The 18,235-nt window shown below is 42.1% G+C and overlaps 2 protein-coding genes across 2 annotated transcripts; one reads left to right on the top strand and one right to left on the bottom strand.

The window, feature by feature from the left end:
- Nucleotides 1–1,820: 1,820 nt before the first annotated feature.
- Nucleotides 1,821–6,855, top strand: LOC128770570 (troponin T, fast skeletal muscle isoforms-like; the record flags this gene model as incomplete). Its single annotated transcript, XM_053885177.1, has 11 exons — nucleotides 1,821–1,968; nucleotides 2,853–2,870; nucleotides 3,398–3,416; nucleotides 3,509–3,554; nucleotides 3,636–3,752; nucleotides 3,954–4,031; nucleotides 4,109–4,222; nucleotides 4,312–4,424; nucleotides 4,495–4,585; nucleotides 4,825–4,865; nucleotides 6,540–6,855. Coding segments are annotated over 11 exons (822 nt in total), but the record flags the coding sequence as incomplete, so codon positions are not given.
- Nucleotides 6,856–9,288: 2,433 nt separating this feature from the next.
- myod1 (myogenic differentiation 1) lies at nucleotides 9,289–12,113 on the bottom strand. Its single transcript, XM_053886531.1, has 3 exons — nucleotides 11,437–12,113; nucleotides 10,632–10,713; nucleotides 9,289–10,160 (listed from the first exon to the last, which is right to left on the bottom strand). The coding sequence occupies exons 1-3, from the start codon at nucleotides 12,028–12,030 to the stop codon at nucleotides 9,937–9,939; spliced, it is 900 nt and encodes a 299-aa protein (XP_053742506.1). The 5' UTR covers nucleotides 12,031–12,113; the 3' UTR covers nucleotides 9,289–9,936.
- Nucleotides 12,114–18,235: the final 6,122 nt, after the last annotated feature.

Genomic DNA, 18,235 nt, shown 5'->3' with positions numbered 1-18,235 from the left:
TACAAGGAGATCCCGCCGACATTCACAAGTTCTTTTCAGGGGTTTATTTTAATGCTCCAGCAAAGTTGCCTCTGTCAGCAGGAGGATGATTGAAGGATCCATGTGAAGGCGAGGCGGCCACATAAGGAAATGGAGGAGGAATTATGGGTGGAGGTCCAGGAGAAGGAACCCAATCTTAAACATTGGGTCAACTGAAACCAGATCCGGAGACCTGTGCAGCTGTCTGTTGGAAATAGTTGAGATCACCTTCATGGTGGCCTAATGAGCCCAGTGGATCATCTTATCGTGTCTCTCTAATCCCAGCTGGATTAATTCAATTTATTGCAGTCGATGTTGTTTATTTAGGATTCATTTTACAGATAAGAACTGAGGTTGAACTTTTCCATGAACTTGACAATTCCTCATTTTATTTCCTGGCAATAAAAGCCAAGTGCGTTCTTCTGGTTCAGATTTCAAATGTGACACAGCTTTCCATTTGTACAAGGTTTTTACGACAAGAAAGCTGAATCTACTTGAGGATTATTTTAGAAGGGTCAGGGGGTCGAAGTATGTGCAGGAGAGCAGGGTGGGGTCTGCCCAGGGAGCCGAGCTGCAGATATTTAGGATATCTGCAACTTAATCCCTTCGCTAAAAATAAGACGCTGCTCATTTGCTTGTCCGAAAAAAACATTAACTTGTTTTTCCCACTTTCATTCCAGGTTGAAAAGTCCACTATCACCATGTCTGACACAGAAGACGTGTAAGTGGAACCTTTGACTTGAAGTATTTGGACTTTATTTTCATCTGTAGTTTTAATTGAATCAGTGAAGAGAGTAAATTAGTAGTGGTTATTTATTATTTTTTATTTAAGGTTAAATGAAAAATAATTAAAAATCTTTTTTTCTTGTCTTGCAGTGATGTTGGAGGTAAGTTTTGTTTTCATGTTTTCAGATGTAAAAAAAACACATCTTGAATTTTAGGATCATGTACATCTCGGAGTTCCATGCTAAAGAGTTTCATGGTGTTTCTCTTGTACTAGAGATAGTGAAAAGTTTGCAGGTTTGGCTTGACTCCTACCACGAGTTCTGCTGTCTCAAACCCGATCAGCAAAAAAACCTGTTAGCCTCGCTCTAGCATGGCTGCAGAAACCAGCTGGCCACTGAAGAGCAATGTCAAATGCATCCAAGCAGAATTTGTGGTTGTTCTTCACTGACCTGCTGACAACAAGTGGTGCAGCTGAGCATGACTACAAACACGGTGCTGCTGAGCTGCTCAGGACAGATGCTTTCAACATCCCAGAGTCCAGTCAGCTCAGCACCACTGTGTGGCGTATGCTTAGCATGGATCCCCAGTGTACCCACCTTTTGCTACTTGGTTTTGAGCCAAAAATGGGTACAAATGGGATCTTGTTGTTAAATGTTCTTTTGCTCCTTTCTTTCTCGGATGAAGAGTACGATGGTAAGACGCAGCCTGCCGACTCCGGATGATAAGTCTCCCATCGTTGATACTAATATATTGGTCCAAGACCTGATCTTCAGATGTTGCACGAGCGTGGACACTAACCTTTAGTTATAAATGTGTTCAACCAAAACAATGCAGGGCTATTTAAATCAGGTTAGATTATCGTGTGTACTTCTCAGAGTTCAACCCTTTAACTGACCAGTCATCCACTGACCTCTTATGCTTGCTTGACATACTTGCTTCAAGTGGCGGTCCCCCCAAAACCGCCCATCTTTGTTCATCTCAAACCACCGCTGTCATCCACTCATGAACCCCCTCCCCTTCTTTCCATTCTCCCTCCCATTAATCCCCTCCCCTCACCCTGGTGACTCGCTGCATGTTGTGTAGAGGTAGAAGAGGAGGTAGTAGAGGAAGTAGAGGTGGCCCCAGAGGCGGCCCCTGAGCCAGAGGCTGAGCCTGAGCCAGAGCCAGAACCAGAGCCTGAGGTAGAACCAGAGCCAGAACCAGAGCCTGAGCCTGAGCCTGAAGGTATGTTGCATGGATGGGGGGAGGGGGTATTCTATCATCCTTTCCCAGGTATCACACGCGCTCCAGTAGCTACAGCCAACCAGACACACCCACTAAACTCCACATCTTCCCCACATCTGCTAAAGCTAACATCACCTTCCTCTTAACTCTGGACCGTTCAGAGCTTTTGCAGCACTTGAACCATTCATCGAACAATATCAATCCCTACATTGTATCGGCTCATAAAAACAATGTTTTTCAACGCAACTCTCTAGTCTAGTCAGCATTACAGCCTCCATAAAGACGTGCCTCAGCAAAAATAAATAAAGAATAATCAGTGTTCTTAAAGACAGAGATTCAAATCAAAATAAATTCAGTCAAGTTATTGTGAAACAAAGACAAGCCGTTCACTGGCAACTGCAGTTAAGAAGAGATCACAGTCTGCTTGTACCACGAGGTACTGCCAGCTACCACAAAAAACAAATTGTGGTGAAAAATGTAAAAAAAAAAATTGATTATTATTATTATTTTCTGTCAGTGTTTAAAGTGGGTTTGTGGATTTGAAATTTAAAAAAGTAAAGTAGGAAAGAGAGCATTGCATGTGATCATTCAAGATCTTTAAAAGAGTTATTCTGCATTTTTTTTCAGTGACTTTCATCCTGTAATTGCAACTTTAAGATGTCTATGTTGCTCATGCTAATATTATTGTAGGATAATATTAGCCATGGACTGACTGAACCGTTGAGACTGAACATCTCTCTTTAAGTCGTGCAGAGATGCAGAGGCAAGAGCAGGTGTTCCGGGGCATAGACTTGCTAGTTTGTTCTGAGTCGTACTGAATGCTTGGTGCGCCCGCTAACGCTGATCTTTATTCTGCTTCTGTTTTAAATGCTTGCTGCATGCAGACGCCGTTGAAGAGGAAGGTATGTTCACCTAAAACATTTCTGAATTATTTGCAAGTCTGGTTTTGGGGGCCTGCGAGGTCCCGGTCATCAGGGAACGACGGCTGAGGAGCGCTGCAGCAATTTCAGTCACTTGTTTACGGAACTGTAAACGGACAAATTTTAGAGGAAAAAGGGTGAAAGAATATGAAATGCTGATGTAGCCCCCCCGGTCAGCTGCATGGCATGGGAGCCGCAATTTCAGGACCCGAAGAAGTGAGATGACTTTTCCATAGCTTGGGGTCAAGCCAATTAACATGACACGTCATAGGGACTGTGTAAACCAAGGAAGTACACTTGCTACTACTATTTATACTGAGATTCTTGTTTGAAACCACATATACATGTTTTTATTCAGTTCTTTCTCGTACTTTTCCTAACTGACTTGAAGATCTTAATCATCTTAATCTTTCCCATGTAACCATTTAATCCATTTGAGTTTGAGATTGATCTGACTTGTTTCTAACCCGACGAAATGTACTTGTCCCCTCTCCATCCCTAACCTGCAGAGGAGAAGCCCAAGTTCAAGTGAGTTCAAGCTAAACTATATATCATTACTGCAGTCAACTTTCACTCAAGTATTTCACCTAATGAGCTAAGAATCCAAATGTGTCTCACAGGCCCAGCGCTCCCAAGATCCCCGATGGTGAGAAAGTGGACTTTGATGTGAGTGTCCGACACTCCACTCTCTGTCTCTCTTTGAACGTAGATAACATGATTTTCTTTTTTGGTGGTGGATCTTCACAGGACATCCAGAAGAAACGTCAGAACAAGGATCTGATCGAGCTGCAGGCTCTGATCGATGCTCACTTCGAGTGCAGGAAGAAGGAAGAGGAGGAGCTGATCGCACTCAAGGAGAGAATCGTGAGTCCAAAACCTGAACACAAAACACTGGCACCTCTGTTCATAACCTTGTGAATGATATAGCTGAGGCACAATGACATTTGTAGGACGACATTGCAGAGCACTGTTGTGTACAGTTCAGATTGCATGGCTCCCATTTGTTTTAGTTTTGATGAAGGAAAGAGATTGTCTAGAAAGAACCTTTTGGTTGCGTATCTGCAGGAGAAGCGTCGTGCTGAGAGGGCCGAGCAACAGAGGGTCCGTGCTGAGAAGGAGAAGGAGCGCCAGGCCAGACGTGAGGTTTGTGCACCTCTATCTACATTAAAATGCAAACTATTAAAATGATCTCCCCAAAACTGTTCTGTCTGGTCTTACAGGAGGAGAGGCGGATCAAGGAGGAGGCTGACGCCAAGAAGAAGGCAGATGATGAGGCCAAGAAGAAGTCGGCTCTGTCCAACATGGGCTCCAACTACAGCAGCCACCTGCAGAGAGTTAGTCAACACACAAATATATATATATCTATAGCCTTGGCATAGGAAAAATCACCAAAATATCTAATATAAAATTGCACTAACACCAGGCCGACCAGAAGAGAGGAGGCAAGAAAGAAACCGAGAGAGAGAAGAAGAAGAAGATCCTGGCCGCTAGACGCAAGCAGCTCAACATTGACCATCTGAACGAAGACAAGCTGAAGTACGACACACACCACCGGTCGCAGCTGACGCTCACTGAGATGCTCACGTGTGTTGTCCTGTCCCTGCAGAGACAAGATCAATGAGCTGCATGAATGGATGTGCCAGCTGGAGAGCGAGAAGTTCGACCACATGGAGAGACTGAAGAGGCAGAAGTACGAGGTGAGACTCTCAAATATTCCGTTATTCCAGAGGAGGCTGTCACAGCAATACGTGAGCACTTCGCCATTGTAACACTGAACAAACTCACCTGACCATTCAAGTAGCACCCAGGGTCCTCCAGAAGATCCGCACTATTATTTTGAGCAGTGAAGTTGCTCGGTTGGTCCACTGGGGTCCGCACTCGCCCCCCCAAATCTGTCAGGATTTGGACCCTTGACATACTCTGTGATTCCCTGCAGGTTACAACCCTGCGTAAGAGAGTGGAGGAGCTCAGTAAATTGTAAGTAGATATGTGCAGGGTTTTGAATCAGAAGGGCTCGCTGCATGTTGGCATGGAGGAGGCACAGCGCCACCATCTGGCTGCGCTTGGAGACCACGCTGTTGTCAGTTTGTTTCCAGAGGTGATCAACTTTATGAGGAATTGAGACAAATACATCATTTAGCTTACTGTGTATGTGTATGTTATAATCACTGTGCAAAAGTAAAAAAAAAAAAAAAAGTCCATTCAGACTTGTTTGGTAGGAACCAGTCCAGATCACTTTCCGTTTTTTTGCACATGCAGGCAGGTAAGTGCTAAAGTCACATCATTCTTACCGTCAAAAGAAGCCATGACCAGTGTTTATCCTTTTATTGGGAGGGGATCAGAAGGTGGCTCTGCCAGTTGGAGCTGAATAAAACGGAGGGTCTGTATATTCTAAAATGCCAACCATGCTGACAATGTGCTCAACCTTGCCCTGGTTTCCCATAATGCATCGGTTGACAGCTGTCACACAGGATCAGGTGAAAGGTCACATGGCGGCCAGGTACACAGGTCTCAGTGCTGCTTGATTCAGCTGCTGCTGTCGCTTTTCAGGTTCTCATGTTCAGGAAACGAATTGATATTTTGCAGAAGCAGTAAGTACAGTTGACACCCAGTAATTCTCTGTTTAACTCTCAGTGGGTGAATCCTCTGTCAACCCATAACTGTCCTGACTTCTGGACCGTTTTTGGTTAGTTTATGGCATTTGATCATCCAAATAAAGCGATGATTCTGTTGTAGGTCCCATTATTCGTCGGTTGTGTAGCCTCTAAAACCCAAAAGGAGCCATAAACGTTTTTAATCCTCACTAACCTTCACCACTAGGTGACAATGAAACCACAGTAGAGTTAGTGCATAGTAATGTTGGTAGCATTCTCAACATTACTTTTTTATTTTTTTCAATCACAGCAAAGCCCTCAGTGCTAGTAACAAAACATGGTGGCATTATTAACACACAAATTATAACTAGAAATTAAAATAAAGTTTAACCTGATTTAGCTTATATTTTGGTGAATATTTACTAATAGGAAGATGGTAACATCAGTTACCACCAATGTTTGTGTCAGTTGGCAGGACCAGGTACGTTAGCATGTTAAGCATGAGTGTGATGCTGCCCTTTGCACATTTAAAAATGCCTTTTTTTCTAACTACGTTTGTGTGCTTTTTGTGTTGCTGACAATATTAATCTTGTTTTATCGATTGGTGTTCATGTTTAGTGCTTGTTGGCAGAATCTCAGGCTAAATTCATTGTAATGAGCTAGATATATATTGAGATGAAATACAGAGGTGCATTGCAAATCCATGCAAGTTTGCTACTCAAATGCGATAAAAGATTTATTGTAATTTTCTACGCCGATGCTATTTTTTTTTATGTGTTTTGATTCAAGATTTTTAGCAGTCATTCTGATGCAGGATAATCTCATGATGTGAAATACATTTTAAATCAGGATAAGAGTTTTCTGTTGGCTCACTTGCTGTTCAAGCTAAATTTGACATTTTCTGAATAATGACAAAAAGGCTTTATTTTAGCATCAACCAAAGTTAGTTTGCAGTTGCACTTAAACTAAGGAGTAATTTAAAGCAGCTCTCCATCATGTTCGACAGTGTAAATAGAATTTCTGACTTCTGTTTTTTTTTTTTTTTGTCACATTACAGCAGCAAGAAGGGAGCCGCCGCCCGCCGCAGAAAGTAGAGCGTCTGTTCAGACACCACGCTGCCATTTACTCGGCAAAGCGCCTGATGAAGCAACACACACTTTGGCGAAGTTTGTATCTCGGAAGTCATCGGTAACCCTCAGGATCACACTGCGGTTACGTCACCACTTCCAGTCACGTGACTCCAGAAGCGTTTAGCAACTGTGCAATAGGAATAAAAAAAGAAACCATTGAAACTGATTGGCCGTCATGCTTCCTCGAACCTTGGCTGTTTGGTTCTCAGTATTTTTGTAAATAAAATGTCACTCTTCAAGCCATGACTGTAGAGCTGTTGTCATTCAGATAATAAAAAAGTTCCATATTTTTAGACGCTTAAAGTCGTTTTGTTCAAAGTAAAGTCTGTTTAGGTCCCAGCAGAGCTCAGATTGTGACGCTTGCTGTCTGTTTTGAGTCAGAGTCACGTAAGTCAAATTTCTTACAGGACAACTATTGGTGTGTTAAAGGACTTGAACCAATGCTGCCTGGTCACACTGGACCACTCAAATGGCTTCTTGGTGTCTTCACAACACTTCATTCATACAGAGAATTAATTCTAATAGTGTTAAATAAAGACATGGTTATATACTAGTGTACATGTGAATGGAGACGCGAATAGTCAAAATCAATAAGTAAATTTTTACGCTGCAACTATGGCATGCTTGACTGCTTTAGCTGTTTATGCTCAATATTAATATTTCATCCAATTTGAAATGAGGAAATACGGGGCATTATTTTCCAGAGAAAATATGAATATGACTTGTGACGGCTTAATCGTCAAATGTTCATGAAGTCATTGTCCATATAGATGTTTTAATATTGAATGATTATGGTGGCAAAATACGTACGTATAAATGCCTGCCATTCATTTTGGTTTGAATATTAGTACTTCGAAGTTTATTAACCAGCGAGTAGTTGGAAAAAACTGAAGAAAGCTGGGGTTCCTGCCACTAAATAAATCAGTTACACAAACACGTGGACGCCTTTTCATGAGGCCATTGCTTCATGATCTGCCCCTCCTTTTCCACCACTGAGAAAGTTCAGTGCACTCGCAGCCCAGCAGGGGGCAGTAAAATATTAAATTATGAAACATGACCCACTAGCCAGGCCAGTCGGTGTAGACCCAGATTTGGAGTGAGTCGACTTGAAAGTGCCCCTCGCCATGTCGAACTGGGGTGCACGGGCATCGGAGCATGCTGCGGCCCAGAGGCCACGAGCCGATAATCCTGGAGTCTTTTCCTCTTGGCGAAAGACCCAGCTGCTACGCCCTCAACTGGAACTGGAGTGAATGGTCAAGGACCTTGAGAGATGCGTGCGTCACGCAGTCCTGGCACTGCAGAGGATCTAAGTTGCTTCTTAGCTATTTGTTGGCGTGCAACTCTTGAGCAGTGCAAGAAGACAGAGGAGCCGGAGGTCTGGCACAACAGTTCTGAGGTCACCTGTAGGTCTCAAAAGTGCACCTGTAGTTGCTGGTCTTCTGATGCACACGGTGGGTAGGTGGCGCAATAGGTGGCAGGCGCAGAGTTGCCCCACCATGGGTCGGGCTTAAGGCGTTTTTTTTTTAAGATATCTTCATGTTTTTGGCCAAAATTAGAGTTTCTAACCGGAGTAGAGTTGACTGTTCTTCACCATGAGAGACTTTTGGATCGTGTTGGAAGCAATGCACCAAACCCAGTTTTACAGATTCCTTCTTTCCAAATCTCCTTGTCTTTCTAACTTCACACTCGCAGGTTCGAGCATGACATTCGGGACGCTAAGCAAATTGCCTGAGAAATATTGATACATTTCGCCGAGCTAGATGACCAGCCTTTCTCGATGGAATCGATCGAATCCGCTGCTGTTTTGTGTCGGACGCAGCATTCTTTAGCCACCTGAATCTGAAACTTTTGTTAACGTCCGGAGTGGGGACTTTCACAAAGACAGAGGTGGAACAGAGCTGCTTCCGCAGAGTGCTCTCCCCCTCTCTGTACAAGCTGCGTCAGCCAGAATAGTTGCTGCATTCCCGCCTTGAAGAGGTATATAAAAGTATGAATAAAAAAACTAAAATAAAATTTAAAAAAATTCACATGATGAAAACAGAAGGTCTCATCATTTTGATTACAAATTCACAGTCAATCCCTACTAGATACATGGTTTAACACTTCCCAACACTGGTCATTTGTGTGGGTTAGTGTGTGTCTGTCGTGCTTGACTAAGGTTTTATGGCAAATGGCAATTTAAAGTCCGGAAATGTAAATGCGATGCAATCCAATGTGGTGAATAGTGTAGTCCAGTGATCTCACCAGCAGATGGCGCAGTTGGCCATGAACCTGTCATGCTCCGTCTTGGACGCTTCTCGAAGCGGTTCCTTTACTTGAAAAAGCCGTCTCGAATTACTATTTAAAAATGGCTGCAGTGACCGTCACGCACTTTGACAGCTCTGTTGTTGTCTTCATGATCGCTGTGCGTGACAATGACGCATAAACGCACGATTTCCCTTCATTGTGTTCTATTTCAATCAGTGAAAGTGAACTCAGAATTATTAAATAAACCAAATGAAATGACTTAGGTCAGGACTACACAAGTATATAATCTAAAGACAAATTTCAAAGTAGGGTCAAGAGTCAAGTTTGTATAAATAAGCAGGTTCATTTATTTGTCAGTCGACTGTCACACAGTTTTAGATGTATAAATATAAAGTTGAACATTTAATTCACAACAAACAAAAGCACATGGACAGATACATTAAATACATTATTAATACTTTTAGTCGGAACAAATCAGCTCTTATTTACATGATATATACAGTCAGGAAAAAAATGGTCCTCTGCTGCTGCAGTGAAAGAATACAAATGAAAGAATTTGATTTGGTGGAATATTTGTTAACCTGGTAGAGTTAAGATTTAAAATAATAATTACAAAAAAAAACTTCATCTGGATTGTTTAGTTGAGTGATGGTGAAGGATGCCGTTGACTCCTCTGGAAGGATTTTAGGACCTCGGTTGGACAAGAGTGGAGGAATGTAAACGGAGGGCACATGACCTCCGTCCCAGCATAAATACAGAAATCCACCCACAGAATAGTTAATATCATTTTAAATAGCATGATAAAGGCGTAATGAAATCTGACTGAAGTGGTTGGAGCTCTCCTCAAATTCAAACTGCTAAATTCTGGACGAACGATCCTGCCAGAAGAGATCTCGTGGTCGTTTTGGAATAGCAAACACTACTTGGTAAATGAGCATTCTGAAAAAAAATCTCATCATCAAGACATTTTAAGAAGAGTATTTTGGGCACGATTGATCTTCAGTTTAGACTAACAGGAAGTGAAGACTCTGTGCGTTGGGGACAGGACTGCGGGCTGAAGCTGTCCTTTGTCTGAGTCTATAGGACTTGGTAGATGAGGTTGGGGTCCTGGCTTGCAGTCGGAGAGGGGACTTCTACTGGACCAGGGGCCACCAGCCCCTCAGCAGAAATTTCCGTGGGCGGAGAGTCTGTCGTGTCGACGGTGGGCATCAGGCTGCTGTTTTCAGTGGAGATTCGCTCCACAATGCTGGACAGGCAATCTAGGCTGGACACAACCGAGCTACGCTCTGTCTTCAGACCACCTGTGGACAAGATGACGGTCACTTTTAGTTATATTTTTCCTTAGAGTTTATAATTGTCTAGTGAAGTGAATTGATTTTACTTTTATATAGTTGTAAGACAGACATTCAAAGACAATTTTAGTTCAAGTTTAAATAATAAAGACAAGCTCTATTTCGATACATAGGTAATTGATAAACAGAACATATATCCACAGAAATGAAAATTAACCACTATAATTAAATAGAACAAATTGATCTACATTTTAAGGCGGTTGAAAAGTAGAAAAAAAGCAAATCACTTTCTTTTTATTGCTTTATTGGCTTCATTTGTTTGAAGCTTTTATAGCTCAGTTTGGTTCTTTTCACTGCTCATTGGTTTTATTTTACCACCAGGAGATGGGTAAGTACTTTTAGGTGACTTCATTAGTGACTAAATAATGTGCTAACTTGCCACTGTCACGGGACATTAAAGGATTCTCGTCGGTATCTTACCATTTGGAGTCTCAGAGAAGTAAGAACCGTTGTCGTAACTTCCTCTGCGGGTGGACTGACAAGTGGGGCCGTTAAAATCTGTCTGTTGAAAGAAAGATTGAAACAAAACTTTTAGATATGGAAAATGACTTTTGACTTGAAAATGACTAATTTAATACAGAGAAAAGTGGACTATTGAAAAGTATTCAAACATTCTGAAATTTAATTTGGACAGATTTGAGGACTTTCATTTTAATAAGTCACTGTTTTGCAAAATATATTTGTGAAGATGCAATGTAAAACGTGTTTAACAAAACATTCAAATAAGGAATTCTAGCAAGAGAATTGTATTTAAATTTGTACTTGAGCAGTCGGTAAAATAAATAGATTTTTTTTCACACTTTCACAATTTTTTTCTGAGCGAAATTGAAATAATTACTATTATTTATTTTTATTTATTTTTTTTTTTTCAAAAGTAGGGAGAGAGTGTTGAGAAAGACAGTGTAAAATAAAAGGAAATACAAAAACTGCCATCATGATGAAATTCTGCTGTTAAACATTACATTAGGTTTTCCTGATCGAACAGAAAATCAAAAGCACTCAAAATGAAGAGAATATAAATTACTGTTGACCAGAAAAATCATTTTGATTTAAGAATATTTTATTTCAACATCCCAAACTCTATATTTAGCTCATGAATCCTACATAATAATCCTAAGAGCAACATGCAGGATATAAAAGTAAAGTGAATAGTTAAAAAAGGAAGTGAGTGAGCAAGTGTTAGAGCCCTGACCCCTCACTGACAGCTGTCAGTCCCAGAACTCACCATGCCGTCTGAGCAGTTGGACCGAGGGCTGGAGGCATCTGAGTCCCCGCTGTAGTGCTCAATAACAGGGTAGAATCCGTCGTCCTGCCCGCCGCCACGGAGCAGCGCCTGCAGGGACTCGATGTAGCTGATGGCATTGCGAAGGATCTCCACCTTAGGCAGCCTCTGGTTGGGGTTGGCGGTGGTGCATCGCTTCAGGGTCTCAAAGGCGTCGTTGACCTTGCTGAGGCGCCTCCGCTCACGCAGGGTTGCTGCCTTCCTCCGGTCTGCGTTGGTGGTCTTCCTCTTACAGGCCTTGCAGGCCCAGAGGAGGCAGCGCCCCGCCTGGTGGTGCCCGCTTGGGGCCCGGACGTGCTCATCATCCTCGGCGTCAGCGTGGTGGTGATGGTGGAGGTGTAACAGGGAGGACGGCGAGGAGGAGGAAGAGGAAGGAGAGGAGGCTGAAGAGGAGGATTCATCCGGCTTCAGCAGGCCCACATGGACCAGCCGCGGGTCAAGGTCTTCGAAGAAGTGCATGTCACTGGTGTTGAAGCAGGGGTCATCGTAGAAGTCGTCAGCGGCAGGGATGGGGAAAGAGATATCCGACAACTCCATGGTTGAGTCCCAGAAACCAGCGAAGAAGACAAATCCAGAAGTTTGGAGTCACAGACCCTGGGGGTTTAAGAACCTGGAGCAGGTTTCTGAGGCTGAGGGGGAATGTAGGGTCCTGTCACTCACTGTTCTGAACCCTCAACAGCTGACCTGCTCCTCTTATACATGGAGGGCCAAGAGGGGGTCCGGGCGCTGTGGCGGACTGACCAATCAACGGGCAGCAGGAGGGGTTTACAACTTCACGGTAATTAGTGTACAATTACCAGAGCAGACCGCCCCCCCACCACCAACACCAACACCATCGGAGAACCAAACACTACAACAAATGGAACTGGATTAAACAACAAAATAAGGTCTTGACTTGACACTGGCTAAATACACACCCCTCTAATATTTATTTAAAATGACTGTGTCAAGTTGTGAATGAAAAAAACGTATGACAAATTAAATAAAGTAATGATAATTAAGAACCAGAAGTAATTAAATGAACGTCTTATATTCTTTTTTCACCGATAATGGATTTGTAGAAGCCTCTAAATGAAAGTGGTTCGACCTAAGCCAAAATGAACACGACGGCTCATATTAACTAATGATGAATACAGTATTATAGTGGACAGTTGACTGTATAGCTTTAGGAAAATGATGTTGTGAAGCTGACATTTTAATGTAACTATGTTAGTCAATATGAGATTAAACTTATTTCCAGTGTTATGAGTTCAATGAATGTGTGAATCCAGTGTTTAAGTTAAATGCAGAGATTATTTCTGCCTGACTCTCTGCTCTTTACAAAACCAGAACTCCTTCAGTTATTAAAAAAACACACAATTCAGTCACCCAGATTAATAGATTTGCAAATTCGACAAGTCAAGGTCTGCGGCCGTGACGCTTGCTGCAGCTGGGCGGCGCTGCTGAGCAGAGGTCTCGCTGAGCTTTCTCCGTGTTTTTACCCCTGAAGGCGCACGTTGTATGCGAGTCTTGTAACATGACAAATGGTTGAAGCTACACTCTGGATGCTTAGAGTGTTTGAGATAATATTCATCACTACCTCAAAGGATTAGCACTGGCGCTAGAAACATGATTGATAGTACTGTAATATCAGTTAAAAAAAAAAAAAAAACTATACAACATTTTGAGTTCATTAATATTTTAATTGTAACCAAGAAACGTAATGTGTTGCTGTAAATAATTTAAATCATTTAAATAAAACACACTAATAAATGTTTTTTTATGTGAACTAAAACAGAATGTGTACAAAAAAGGCACTTAATTGACATAAACCTGGTTTTCACATGGAGTAACAGATGTTCAAAACACCAATAACAATTGGCGTTTGTAAATAAATACACATTTTTAGAGGATTCTTTATGCTATGTTGTTTATTGTGAAATGTGTTCAGAAGAAACAAGACTTCATATGAATTCAATGACTACCTAAGAAACTAAACTTAAACCACATCAAAGACTGATAATTATAAGAGTTTATTCTCTATTGGTCTGCACATACAAAATCTACAGATCACACCTATAAAAATCCAAAGTATCGGATTTAAAACATTTGACAATACAGAACAGCAAACAATGAATGAACACATGAATACAGAATCTTAACATCTAAACGTAACAACCAATAATAAATGTGTATAGATGCAGAGGTTAATAAAAGCAACAGTGGAAGGAGTTACACAACAGGGACTTGTTTAGCTCCAGGGCAGCTTCCCTCACCACCTGGACAGAAAAACATGATGCAACATTAATAAAGTTCACAGCAGCATCAAGAACATTTACGATGATTCCACTCTTACCAACTTGAAGTATGTCAAGTGAAGAATGCGACTATCTAACACAGACACACAAACAACACTTCAGTGATAGGTTCACTAGAAGAGGTAACTGATACTGGGGATAAACCTACTGTGAGTATCTGACAACTCAGAGAAAAGAACAGGAATGATTTCAGCACCATATTGACTAAAGAAGAACAGACCACAGAAGCTGGACACCATGACGCGACAAGACATCCATTGTATATTGGGAAGCAGTGTAGCATATACAAGGCCACATCGTACAATCGCAGAAGGCGACAGCGATGCGTGGATGGACTGACTCCTCCCTCTTGTGGTAGCCTCACATCCCATCCCAACATCTCATTGTCAAGTGATGCTACTTCACATCTCTCGATAAAGCTAATCCAAGAACAGACATCCTGATATATTTATTGCGAAATTAGTGTAACACATATGACTAATTCAAAAACAATATTTGATTTTCTAAAGAGGCCAGAGTTTCCATGTTACATACACTGTCAAAAGTCCATAAAAGGTCAAAAGGAGATTCACACAGATCCGAAACACTTGAGACGCCCTGATAACAAGGTGTCCCAAACTGCTGCTGACTGGGTCCGGACCTCAATCCTGAAACGATTTAACACGACTCATAAACCCGCGGTGGCGTTGAGAGGCCACGCTGGAGAGCGCCAACGCCGGGGCTGCCGGCATTGTTACCCATCTGGAAACGCCATCAGTGCAAACGTACCTCTGCAACGGCATTAATCTCACCAATTTTCCGGAACTCAGTGCTGGAAATGTACACCCTGATGGGCTCAAGTCCAACACTGGGGACAGGTCTCCGGGGGATCATCCTGCTCTTCACCCATCCTCACCCCACCCTCGCCTCATTGTCCGCTGTGGGCCCAAATGAAGAGGTCCAGATCCAGATCTTTGCCAGAGAGACAGAGACACCTGCTCTGACAAGATGACGAATCGCGCAGGAGGGGAAATAAATCCTTGTGATGGGACGTTTTGGAAGGAATGCGAGGGTGCTGGTTCAGTAAAAGGAGAACGCTGTTACAGACTAAGGCTTCTCTGTCTCCTGGATAGAGTTCAGATCATAAATTCTGCTTCAAAATGGATCCACAAATCAACTGCCCAGCCACTCTGGATGTAGAGGCCCAGGATCTCCCCAAGAATGTCCAGCAGTGGAGTTTCTCCTCTGACCCCGTCTGATTTAATGAAATATTCCAAACTGAACAGACACACAGACAATGACCTGAATGTGATATTCTTCTCTGAAGTTCACTATTAGAATATTTTAGGAGATGAACAAAAGATAAAATGTAAATATGTCATTATGACTAGCTAATAAAGCATTAAATATATGGATCTGGGAAGTGATTTCATTCTCAAGGGCCCTGACGAACCATAATAATGATAAACTGTAATCCTGTCATATATATATATATATATATATATAAACAATCATTCTTTAGCACACACGTTTTCAAAACAAATCTCAAATACATAAATATATTTTTTTGTTTTCTCTATATAATAGTGTACGTAGAACACTTTCATATACCGGTATTTTCTTTGCCAAATATAAAAAGGCCCGTCATATATACAAAAGCGAACAGGTGTTACTTAGCTTCAGCAAACAAAACGAGTTGCCTTTCCGACGTGCTTGAGAAAACGAAAGCCTTTTGAGGCAGTTAAGATGATGATGGTAATATTTAATTCATAATAATTGCCTACTGTTATCTCTTCAATCCCACCAGGAGCAGCCGGCGCCATCTCAGGGCCTTCAGAGGCCGCTCGTCCAGGCAAGAGTCTCGTCCGCGCGGCCTGCCGGCTGCACGCCGCCCCCGGGACCGAAGCGAAGCTCCGGACGACGGGGCCTAGCGCAGGCCGCTCTTCAGGTCCGGTCAGGGGCTTCGAACAGATTCAACACCCGCACTCGGATCAGCGGAGAAAACACACCCAGGACAGTGAACTGGAGACAGTTGTGTCCGTAGGTTAATCCTGACGGAGGATAATTTTAGCCCGCGAGGGATCAACTGTTTACCGGCTGCTCAAGTTCATCTGGAGCTTAGCGTTCGACTGATGCACAGAACACGGTCTGTTTTAAAAAAATGACTAAATGAATGTTTAGCGATGAAAACTCCCAATATTGTCTCTACATTGATCAGTATTAGGTTAACAAACATCCACTTATCTCTAACTAAAAACGTACTCGGAAACTTTGAAGTGAGAAAAAAACGGGTTGTATTCTAAATGAACAGAAATAATACTGTACAGCAATATGAACTGAATAATAAACGAGTGGTTTTCAAATGCAAAACTGCCGGATTTACCGAACGATTAACTGCAATATTACAGTCAGCTTGGATCACAATTATTAGGTTCAAAGCGTAAACAATAATTGTTTCTTCAATTACGTGAGTTCAAAATGTTTTGTGGACAGACAGAGTTTCACCAGATGGTTTTCAGACCAGGGAAGACGAAAAACGAACAAGTCCACAAAATTGCCATTACAAGAAGAAAAAGGCAAAAATAAAAGCAGATGCAAATGTGCATTGTAATGGTCTAAAATGCCCCATGATACCTTTTTTTTTTTTTATTCCTCCATCAGCGATGTTCAAAATATGAATATAGCTGATAGAAATAATGACAATAATACTGTAGCCATTTTATTCACATGCTGCAGCGTAACTTCAATTATTCACCCAATTTAATTTAATAATTTGGACTCTGCCAATGAAACAGCATCCCCCTGAACATGGATCATCACAACCGCTCGAAACTTGTCCTTCTTGCATTTTGTTTTTCACCAAACTTTGTGTTTTCATTGGAGCCAAATACCTGTCAGCTAAGCACTGCAGTGTAACTGTCACCGATCAGCTGACGTCATTAGTCGTCCCACCACAGTCAGTCGACCCCTGGTGTCTTCCTCCTCTCTTATTTCAGCCCTGACTGAGTGACAGGAGGGGCTGCTGACTCTCCAGGGGTCAACTCATCCAAGAGGGAAGAAAGACCTGGTCTAAGTTGTAGACCCTCCCAGGGTCAATGGGACCTGCACTCCTGACATGACCCTCTGTGACCTTTCTGACACCCCTGTAATCACCTGGTCTGGACTTTAACATGAGTAGCCCTCTTTGCGTCCACCCTGTGATGTTGCCCTGCAGGAAACAATATTGAATGACTGACAGCGTTGGAATATATGGCATCTGATATGGGACATTCACACATGATCACATATGTGGAGAAGTGCGTTCAATGGCTGGTAGGGTTGCCTGTTTGTCCCTGTTTGTCGGATGCTTGAGTACATAATATTCTGTTTTAATTCATTTGTTGGAATAGGTTTTTAGGTTTTGACTTTAAACTAGGGTTCAAATCAACCTTCCTTTACTACAATTGCAGATCTCCAATGCCAACCACTAACATGCTTGAGCAGATTTGTGACTACAGACACCCAACTTACTTTATGTGACACGATGCAGAAAACTGCACCTTGACTGATGGTGATGTCGAGTGTAATATCGGAGCTCAACTGTCAATAACACTGGGGTCAGATGGTAGGCTTGTGACTCATTTCCATTAATTCTTCTTTAAAATAATTCAATTTTGATGGCACATGAAGGTAAGCACTGAGAAGGAAAAAAAGCTCTTTGTTGAGTTTCTAAAGTTCAAATTTAACATATACAAAATATTCTAGCAGATTTGTATCCACTTACTTGTCTTCTTTGCAATATAATGCTAAATGCCAGATCGACTGGGAGGATTTCAGATGTGTTTGAGGTGCTAAATGAGGCCACCACAGAACACCCAGAAGCACTTAATAAACGTGAAGGTCCAGACTGACAGGAGAAGCGTCAGCCTTCACACCTGCTGCTGCTGTAAACCACCACAACTACTACATTGTCCTTTCCTGGTGTAAGACGACACACTGAAAAGGCCGAGCCCACAACGGCAGATTTATTGGGCTGCAGACAGTTGGTTCCAGGATCTTGTTGTTATGTTAGTTGACTTGAGACAATTTAGGTTCAGAAAAACGTCTCCGCTGTCTTCAGTCAGCATCATCACACCGAGTCTTCTGAATAATGAAAAAAATTATATTATTCACATTTGAGTGCTTGTCAAGTGGTCTTCCTTTTGCTGCTGATCTGCTCTTGAGCTACCCCAATACAGTCTTCCTACTGTATCTGACAGTACGATTCTGCTTATTGACGAATGTATGCGCATGTCTGTACTGTGTAACAGAAGTGAAGGTGAATGTGATGATGACCTATATAACTTATAACGACTGTCTTGTTGTATTGAAGTGGTTTTCGACCTTAGTTAGGTCTTAAGTTATAGGATGTGTCATGTAAACAAGAATACACATGGATGTTTTGTCTTACTCTACATGTAGTTTTAGTTTTTCTTTACTTCATAAGT

Source organism: Synchiropus splendidus, chromosome 14, assembly GCF_027744825.2.
Source record: "Synchiropus splendidus isolate RoL2022-P1 chromosome 14, RoL_Sspl_1.0, whole genome shotgun sequence".
Taxonomy (NCBI): domain Eukaryota; kingdom Metazoa; phylum Chordata; class Actinopteri; order Syngnathiformes; family Callionymidae; genus Synchiropus; species Synchiropus splendidus.
Note: the sequence above shows the minus strand (reverse complement) of the source record. Positions and strands in the feature narration are given on the sequence as shown.